The sequence below is a fragment of the Danaus plexippus genome, chromosome 31 (assembly GCF_018135715.1).
Source record: "Danaus plexippus chromosome 31, MEX_DaPlex, whole genome shotgun sequence".
In the NCBI taxonomy this organism is placed as follows: Eukaryota; Metazoa; Arthropoda; class Insecta; order Lepidoptera; family Nymphalidae; genus Danaus; species Danaus plexippus.
The window spans coordinates 1,637,504-1,647,481 of record NC_083558.1 but is presented as its reverse complement, the minus strand read 5'-3'; the positions used below and the strand labels follow the sequence as shown (position 1 = coordinate 1,647,481).

At 38.6% G+C, this 9,978-nt stretch overlaps 1 protein-coding gene across 1 annotated transcript; it reads left to right on the top strand.

Moving 5' to 3' along the window:
* Nucleotides 1–2,550: 2,550 nt before the first annotated feature.
* On the top strand, nucleotides 2,551–5,657 carry LOC116778256 (facilitated trehalose transporter Tret1-like). The gene is made up of 3 exons (XM_061525867.1): nucleotides 2,551–2,687; nucleotides 3,559–3,691; nucleotides 4,453–5,657. The coding sequence occupies exons 1-3, from the start codon at nucleotides 2,610–2,612 to the stop codon at nucleotides 5,655–5,657; spliced, it is 1,416 nt and encodes a 471-aa protein (XP_061381851.1). The 5' UTR covers nucleotides 2,551–2,609.
* Nucleotides 5,658–9,978: the final 4,321 nt, after the last annotated feature.

Sequence of the window (9,978 nt, the reverse complement as noted above, 5' to 3'; positions counted from 1 at the left end):
TAAGCTTTGATATTCTACACTTATGTAGTTCGAATTTTTAATTCAATTAATATTGATTTTTCGTAAGTCAAATAAAGTTTTTAAAAAGAGATTCAATATATTTCTCTGCTTGATTTTATATTTGTCTGACTTTAAATTTTACAATATTTTTCTGTAAACCAAAAAAAAAATGTCAGCCTCCTCAACGAAGTTTCTTCTCAAGAAACAAATATTACCGAACTGGTTTTATTTCATGCTTATCCTATTCTTTATACACATTGGAGACAATAGAAAAATATATGGAGAATTGTCAGGGGTCAGGATAGTAATTATAAATCTTCAATTGATATCACAAGGAGTTTTTACATATATGTGGAAGGCCGAAACAAAAAAACCTTTAGAATCTTCTTTCATTAATTTAAAAAATTAAACTTAATTTACGATCTGCTAACACAATGATATCACAGAACTTTTACTCACGTGTCATGAAATAAAGTAGCTATGTCATACAATAATATATAGTATAAATGCAAATAGGCTTATTTGACAGGCGGCAATTTCACGGCTATTCATTAGCAAATTTAATATATGTCTTTATGAACGTCACCTGTATAGTGTCAAGACCGGAACAAACTTAAATAAATCTAGTATATTCTGACGTCAGATTCACGGCCGTTGTAGTTTAAAGGTTACTTACGGTGCGCTTAACTTACGACACCACACGACACACTGAGAGTAGGGAGTGTAGTGTATGAAGTGTCCCTGTAGGAACACGAGCATTTAATGGCCAGATTTATTGTGATAAGATCGTAAGTTGCATCAGCTGCTCTGAGGACAGGTTGCAGCCAAGAAAGTATATGTATGGTCCAAGAGTATAGTCCGTGTATTTGAAAATATTCGTGTTTGAGTAACGAATGTTTTTTTCTTGCGTGAAGCAAGGGACCATGTGGATTGTTAGTTTTTAACGAAAGCTATCAGACTTGAAGTCTTTTTGCCAATTACAGGACCACAAATATTATACTTTCAACTTTTTAAATTTAATATTCCAAGCTATTCATTATTCTTTCGAACCAGGTTTTATCAACTGAACTTTTTTTGTTAATATTCATTAAATATTGAATAGGAAGCTGTTTGTACTTAACTGTTTTGAACCTACTCTTTTACCCGAATACTGTTTTTGCGATTGTTTATCGTAACAGCAGCAAAAGCAGTAACCTTTATCTATGCCAACCGAGCACGACTAGCTTGGTTGAATGTTCTGACAATATTTCCGTACACGTGCAAAAAGACACTCGTGTCGGCATATTTCAAAGCAAGCGTTGATATTTACCTTTTAATATTCACACAATTTTTTTTTTTTTTCGGGGAGAAATCGTCTTACAGACTGCTCACTGCCCTGGCTCGACAGTGAGTTTTGTTTGGAGGTCGCCCAGCGCCTGTTGGTATTGGCACTGGGAATACCCACTAAAACTCCCCGGCTTCCCTTCCTGCCCGTGTTTAGGGTGATTTGGGACCTGCTGTAGCAAGTCACCAATTCACCCCCGGGCCGCCCGGCTACTGTGCCGGACTACCGCGCCGATGGGGGACTACCCGGGAAAGCCGAGATAATCCCCAAACATGGTGACCAGGTGCAATGCCTGCGTCAGTGCCATTTGACGCAGGCTGGTCGAACCTCCAGGTCGTCGAAGAAAGGCGTTTACGGGTTCACCCGTCTCCTCCGACCCGTACGTCTACGCCGGATGGAAGCGGCTAGAGTATTTACCTCCCGCTCCCTCTCCGCGGCTTCCTTCGCCGACATTACTGCTTCGGCGAAGCAAGCGGCAGCCTCCCAAGCCTCATCGCTACCAATCATGGCCTCGACCAAACTTGGAAGCGAGAGAATCCTCCCGCCGAGCGCCGAAGTGAGTGCACGGCGCTCATTTTGCCACGCCGGACACACTACCATAGTGTGGTCGGCAGTGTCGTCGGGATCGCCGCAGTGGTGACACTGTGGCCTTTCTTCCCTTCTGGCGACCCGGTGAAGGTAGTGGCCGAAACAACCATGTCCGGTTAGAATCTGCACCAGGCGGAAGGTGAGGTTGCCCCGATGGTGCCCCACCCCCTCCCCTAACACCGGACGAAACGCGGCAATCGTCCGGTGACCTGCGATAGGGTTGGCAAGTGCCTCCTTCCAACGGTGTAGAGCCTCAATCCGCGCCTCGGTTCGGGCCTGCTCTATATCTTCTAGAGCAATATTCACACATTAGTGTTATCGTAAGTTATCGGATGAGTACGGAATACGCCTTGTATGTAGTGTAACGCTGGAAACTTTAGTAAGCATAACGTGAAGACATTGATGAAGACCTTTAATCAATCAAACAAGTCGTTGAATTTGTAATTTGCTGTAACAAAATAGTTATCTTTAAAAGTATAAGAGACGACGGGACACTTTTCGTATCAACATTCCCATTAACAAGACGCTTGAACACTTTGTATATCTTTATTTTATATTAACTTCATTCGAGTTTCGACTGTTTTTTTTTATTAATCCAGCAAACACTTTTAGATTTTAACAACATTTAATCTCTGTTTAATAATTTGGTTGCGTGAGTTTGGGTTATCTGAATCAATTTTAAGTTTATTCCTACAAAATGGAAAACTGCGAATATCAAGAACTGAAGGTTCGAAACGAGTGCGAAAAAGAGAGGTGGTGGTGTTTGTTAAAACAGGTTGTTATACTTAATGTATCTTGTAGCATCAGACGCGGGTGCTGTCACAAATAATTGTTATGTATCGTCTTAAATACAATTTAATTTATATCTTTATTTAGGTATTACAGAATATACTAATTATAAAACGTGAAGGAAGTTTTAAATTAAAAGAACATAGTTATAATAATACGAAAACTGCAATTAAAAGATCGGAAATATTTACTTTATTTTGCTTACAGAGTAACACAAATAGCTTAAGGCAATACTTTTAGCTGACTGTCTCTTGCATCAGTTGGTTATTTAGGGATGTACCCTTTACCCAAAAAGATGCATCACATTTCCTTTTGTGACTAGTTTATGCTTGTGATACAGCGAATGTTAGTTTTGGGAAAGTTAATTTATATATATAGATTTTTGTTCCCCAAATTCAGACACTACTCATTTAAACTCGTTTTAATTATCTGGCAGGGTGTAAAGTCCAGCTGTTATGTTTTTTTTTTCTAATAAAGTTTCCATAGACAATATTTGATTATATTTTATACCTTCATGAACAGAAGCATATTGAACCGTCATATTAATGAGCACTGCTCACATACAGGGTTGTTTGCTGTCTGAAAAAGATGGTCCCTTTATTAATAAAATTTGTGATACGGATATTTGCTACAGAACAACAGCAAATTAAACATAACGAGATATTTACAAAAGGTTTTGTTTTTGGACCTAACAGTGATTCTGTAGTTTATAAAGTAACTTGCGAAAAATTTAAATTCTCAAACATAACATTTTCGGGTGCCATTGAAGAAAGAATTTTCTCTTATTAGTAGTTTGTAAATATAAACGAGCCTTTGAGCTTCTCTCTAAACTAATACTTCATTATCATCTGTTTCAGTTATTAATATGCAGCACTGTTTGGACGCAGTTCTTTATGACCGGGTTGTCTGTGGGCGCCACAACCGTTATGGTTCCTCAACTAAAGCGTGAGCAGTCTACTGAGATCGACGCTGAACTGATTTCCTGGTTGTGTGAGTATACGTTGAATACAACACAAATTTTCGGAATAACACGCTTTTTTATTATTTTGAACTATTAGATGAGATGAGACATTCTCATCTCGTCTGCCCGTGATCACGGTTGCTCCAAGGTAACCGAAACGAAAAGTTGGAAATGGTCCACTAAAATTTCAAAATCCACTTTCAGCGATGAAGGCTGGGCCGATGGGTAACCCTTAATATATTATTTTGTGACACTCTTTTTTTTGTTTTTGGTAGCTTTCGTTGCAATGGGGAAGAAAGCTTATACTCCTATGAAATAGTGTGGCCCTTGATATGAATAAGTGTCCGATTTTGTGTCCCACTGGCCCATGAGCCGATGGGACGGAAGAGTATCTGAACCGACTTGTGGGAAAGCTAGGTGCCATCCAGCCTCCCACTTCGGCCTCTCTCCAGTGGGCAACCAGCGCTGCACTTTTTCGTGGACTATCCCTTACCACAGGCTTATGAAATACTATAAACGGTTCAGAATGGACTTAGATTAAGGGACCCTGCACATAACAACAACTTGGGAGAGAATGGGGTTTGTTAAATACAAGGGCAAACGCCTCTCGCAACATCGGACGACCCGCAAAGTGAAACGCGACCTCACATTGACCTTTTGTGAGACGGTGGTACTTTCCCGGCCCAGGCAGCCCTAATACAAACTAAAATCCACCATCACTTAACATTAGACTACCCTATTAGATTTCCATAGTATTGTAAGTATTAATCTTACATAAAAATCTTTTCAGATTCGACAACAAGTTTTGCGATCCTGCCCTGGGTGTTCATTCTGCCCTACTTCACTTCGCTGACAGGAAGAAAGTTCCCGCAGATTATTAACAGCATCATCACAACAACTTCATTCCTCATATTGTACTTCGGCTCCGAAATAAAACACATCATAATCTCTGAAATAATTCAGGGTTATTTTCACGCGGCGAACATTAATTTGATGGTGATCATACTAACTGACTACAGCTCTGTTAAGTATCGTGGTATATTTTTGGGTATGAAAGGCGCTTCCTTTTTTTGGGGAATGTGGATGGCGAATGCGATCGGAACTTTCTATCATTGGAAGAACGTAGCGTTGCTTGGCATTATAAGTAGTTTATACACGTATAACGTGATTTTTTGGAAGGAATCCCCAGTGTGGTTGGCGAGCAAAGGCCGGATTGAAAAATGCAAAATGTGCTTCAGATGGATCCGTGGCACTGACAAGGATTCGGAAAAAGAATTGCAAGAATTAATATCGGATGAGCCTCAAATAAAATATGACAGAATTAGGTTTACTGATACGATTAGTTCTCCCGAATTTTACAAACCACTCCTTTTATCATTGGTAGCAGTAGCCCACTACCATCTTTCTGCGAAAATGGTTTGTAGTTTGTTTGTGTTGGATATATTGAAAATTATTACTAAGGACGAGAACTCCGCCTACACGGGAATGTTAATTTTGGATGGGGTAACAGTATTTGGTACTTATGTAGGTTCTTATTTGGTAAAAATTCTAAAACGAAGGACTTTATATATGTTCACATCGTGTTGTGTTGTTGCTTGCCTTTTAATTATATCTTTATACTTATATTTGGTTAAATGGAAAGTCTTAGAGGAAAATAACTATGTCCTGATGGTATTCTTCTGTATGCATTCTGCGGCCGTGAGCTGTGGACCAGTCGTTCTCGCATGTTCTGTGTTTGGAGAAGTAATAAGTCCGAGATTCCAGGCTACATCTTACACCGTAACAGGCGGCACCTTTTGTATAATTAACATGATAATAGTGAAGTGTTCGCATCAAATGTTTCGTGTTTTCGATGTCAGCGGTACATTCCTTTTCTACGGTGTAATGTGCTGTATTTGTACTTCATATTTATATATGTTTTTGCCGGAAACAAGAAACAAAACACCCAAGGAAATCGAACTATATTTTAGACCTAAAGCTATGGGAGACATGTAAAAAATTTTGAATTATAGTAGTGTCAATGTGCCTTAGTTTCATTTAATTTTTGTAATATAGCATAAGTCATATACATAGTAATTCTATTCAAGAAAGAGGAACCTATTGTCTTAGCTATATGTATTTTTTTAATACGCCTTAGGGCACATTTTCATTGGTCGATAAGTCGGTAGTTAGCCCGATTGCGGGGAGTACCCGCATGCGAGCTAACAACCGATGAAATCCACTGGACGATAACTCGGTTGATTAAACGTGTGCGGGTGATATCCGCATTCGGGATAACGAACAATGAAACTAGTCAGTCGATAACTCGGTCGATACAAAGCATGCGGTGACTCGCCTCCGTTCAGTCATTTATTAGACGTCATCAATACTACGCGCATTATTTATATTATTAACGCTGTTTATTTTGTTTCTTTTTCTTTTTCTTCAAAGAAGTTATTCATTTCTTTTTTAATATACCGCAAACAGTCAAAATTGCTCCACAAAGCAATAATTGTTGATCCATGGCGAGTACGTTTGCTTATCTCAAAACCCACTGCCAAACTGTAGGTACCTAATTCTCTCGCACTTCAAATGCGGGCTCTAACGACCAGTGAAAATAGCTCCCCGCATGCGGGCCTTATCGCATGTGTTATAGAAATCACTCGCACCCCGTATGCGGGCTCTGACGACCAGTGAAAACGATAAACTCTTTGCGGGCCCTATGGCATGCATTACAGAAATCTCCCGCACCCCGAATGCGGGCCTTATCGACCAATGAAAATGCGCCCTTATACATTTCTTTCCCAACGCAAAGCTAATGTTCATGAGGACTGAGTCACGGGCTATGACTAGTATATCTATTAATACGAAAATTAATCTTAATTTCCGATGGTCACACTATAACTTTAGGAAGAATTTACTAATTCCATTTATTTCTAGAACATTGCTTCTTATACTTCGTAGAGGATTCTAAGATAAAAAATAACAAGATTATTTCGCAAATCCTAAAGGTACGTCACAAAATACTCTAAAACGTTTGCAATAGCTGTCAGTTGTTTGACAGTTGTCTGTCAGTCGTTCAAACAGATCTCACACCTCACGTCTAGTTTACAAAGATCTCAAACTTGTAAAATAGTTATATAATATAATAATTATTTAGTTCTGTTGATCTGTGTAACACGCGTAACTCCCGATAGCTTAGCAGTTGGGAGCATTCTGATTATATTTGTTTACTCTAACGTTTATAATACTCTCACTCATCCTTAATTTAAAAAAAAAACATTATTATTGATTCAATAAAAAAGGAATCATAAAAATCGGTAGAGAAACACCAAACTTATACATTAAATACGCCAATAAGCCATCTCGCGTGAATACTGAGTCATGCTATAAGGGTTATTTTTGCGTAACGGTTGCCAGGCTCGACGCGGCTCGCGGCGGTGGGGTATAAAAAGGCGGGAGGCGACCGCGAGCTTCACTCAATGTTTGGCTGTCGATGCGTTCAGAGCGTGCGACTTTATTGACAGACAATAATTGATATTACAAACCGTGCTTATCAGCGCCACTTTTAATCTTTAAATCGTTTATTTAATAAATTTAAATTCTTTTGTTGTAATTTTATAAAATAGGTTTTAGTTGTTTTGTTAGTGTTAAAATATTCGTTCAAATTCAAAATTATTAATAGTTTCCATTTTATTTCGTTTTAGATGATTTTTAGATACCGATAGGTTAGTTTCGACTAATTTATGTTGTTTTTTTTTTGTATTGAGTAGTTAAAAGCGTAGGTACGTTTATTAATTATAGTAGTTGTAGGTATTTATTTTTAAGCGAAGTATGCATAGGAAGATAGTAGTTTATTTTAGTTTAAATAGGCACTCAGATTTTAAGTGTAAGGTAGCGTTAGTTAGGACCTCTAACGTAGGTTATTTGTTTAACTACTGACAGCCTTTCAGTTATCGTCGGATAAAAACAAAATACACATTGCCACCTAAAAAACAATTATCTTTATCTCGCACTTCGAGTCAAGCTAAGAAAATGAGAATTAGACGTTCTCAAGAATCGGCAGAGCGAAGAGCACATCAGTTCAACTCTATGAGAGTTAGTGCCTCAACTTCTCGAGCTAATGAAAACTGTCCAGAGAGACAGAGAGAGGTGTTTAGCAACTGTTAGAGCGAGGCGAGCCACTCATCGTGATCTGAGGCGTATTATTGACCGAGAACAACATGCGTCATCCCGAGAAGCTAAAACTGCTTCACAACGAGAATTGAGGCTCACGGCTGACTGCGGTCAGCATACATTATCTCGCGAGTCGGAAACATCTATGAGAGGGAATTATGGCTTACAGCTGATTGAGAAGATTATGTTTTATCTCGAGAATCTGAAACTTTTACTAAATATGAAGACCGTTTGACAAATGATAGGGTGCACCATAACATTATTCTTTCTCTTGAAGATGAACATGAGCATGAACAACCAGTAGAGTCGGGACGCGATTATTACAATTTTTTGAGACAAGAACGATAAATAACTTTGTCTAATGAAAGATTAAGAACTGAAAATATTCGGTCTCTTGAAACAGACGCACAGCGAGAGGCCCGCCCTACTGCAGACAGATTTCGACATAGTCTTAATGACTTAGATGTACGCATAGGAGATCAATCTACAAATGCGGTGCCGTGGTCCCACAAACATAAAAGTGGATTTCCTTATAACCTCTCAAAGGATTACAGACCATCTTCTGTAATAGGCGATGTGAACGTAGTACGTTCTTTTTGTAATGCTTCAAAGTGCAGTGAGGAGTCTGCTGGATTCTGTTGTTCTGGAGGTAAAATAAATTTACCTTCGTTCGAAGACCCACCGGAACATTCGAAATCACTACTTTTAGGGGAACATGTGCAATCTAAACAGTTCTTAGACAATATTCGCACTTATAATAGTACATTTCCAATGACATAAAAGCAACGTTTAAAGCAACAAGTCTTTAACCGCAGACGCCGTAGCAGGCCTGTAGATGGCGAGTCAGATATTTTCAAAGAACATGTTGTTGGTAGAGTGTATACCGTTCAGCCTTACAACGCCGAGTGTTACTGTTTGAGATTATTATTACATACAGTGCGAGGGTCAACAAACGAGGAGGAACTTGCCAAGCACGTCATTTGCTTGAAAACGATCAGCACTGGGGTGACGCTTTAGCAGAGTCCTTTGTCAGTGATAGTCCACGACGGTTACGCCATTTATTTGCAACATTGCTGACATTTTGTAATTTGTGAGATCCTGTTCATTCATGGGAAAAAATAAGGAAAAATTTGCATAAGTCTTTCTTCGGAATATATCTCACAGTGACACAGTAACTAATGATAAATTCCGTGGTCTTGCCATAAATTAGCGCTTATCAGCTCTTCAGGAAGACTTAACAGCAGTAGGTGGTAAATCATTCTGTGAATATGGTTTGCTAATACCAACCACAGTCAGAGAGGTTACCAATAGGGAATATTCCACAGAGATTGGTTACAACTCATTGGGACTGCTGGCAACATTAGAAAACGGTGTCCCAATGATGACTGCAGAACAACGGTCAGTCTATGATCGCGTGTGCGAGAGTGTCCAAAACCATTTAAGATTAATATGGTTTTTAGATAACTATTTGATCACTCCAGCCACTCGTCTATCTCTCAAAGTAAATTGCGGGTATATCACTTCTACAATTTTTATTTTTATTTTATCTCGATCCTATTTCACTAAGTCGCGTCATAGGAACTCATTTTATATCCAGCTTTGATTAGAGTATTTATTATAAATTTATATCATAACCTGGTAGGGCGCCTCAGTGCAGCGGTAAATATTGGCTCCGTAATTAATATTCGATGAAAAATGCAAAAGTGACTCTCGACCAACAAAAAAACTATGGTTTGCAGAGTTTTAGTGATCAGGGAAATAGTTATAATAAAGGACATTTAACAAATAAAGTTATAAATATAGAAAACCCAAAATAGTGAAAGTGCAAATAATCATGTTTTCCCATTGTACACTGAAATTTTACGCCAATTTTTCAAAAACAAGAACAGCAAGTTATTGTGTTTCCATACATGTTAAAGTGCACTGAAATATATATAAGTGAAAGACTATCGAGTGCCATAAAACATAACCTTAGGTAGAAAACTTGCTGAAAGATCAAACTACCACACGCAACGCCATCTATTGAATAATAGTTACATCAACATCGACTTCACAATAAATCTGCGAAGAACTACAAGATAGTGCCGACACATACAGAGAGAGCGTGCCACTAATGAACCATCAAGTATCTAGCTAGCTATTTAACTAATACAAAGAAACA

What these genes read in the sequence shown, in the direction of transcription:
- LOC116778256 (XM_061525867.1), top strand. Translation starts at nt 2,610, where the DNA reads ATGGAAAACTGCGAATATCAAGAACTGAAGGTTCGAAACGAGTGCGAA. An exon ending in GGTGGTGTTTGTTAAAACAG is followed by an intron (nt 2,688 to 3,558) that starts GTTGTTATACTT and finishes CATCTGTTTCAG; the next exon opens with TTATTAATATGCAGCACTGT. An exon ending in TGAACTGATTTCCTGGTTGT is followed by an intron (nt 3,692 to 4,452) that starts GTGAGTATACGT and finishes AAATCTTTTCAG; the next exon opens with ATTCGACAACAAGTTTTGCG.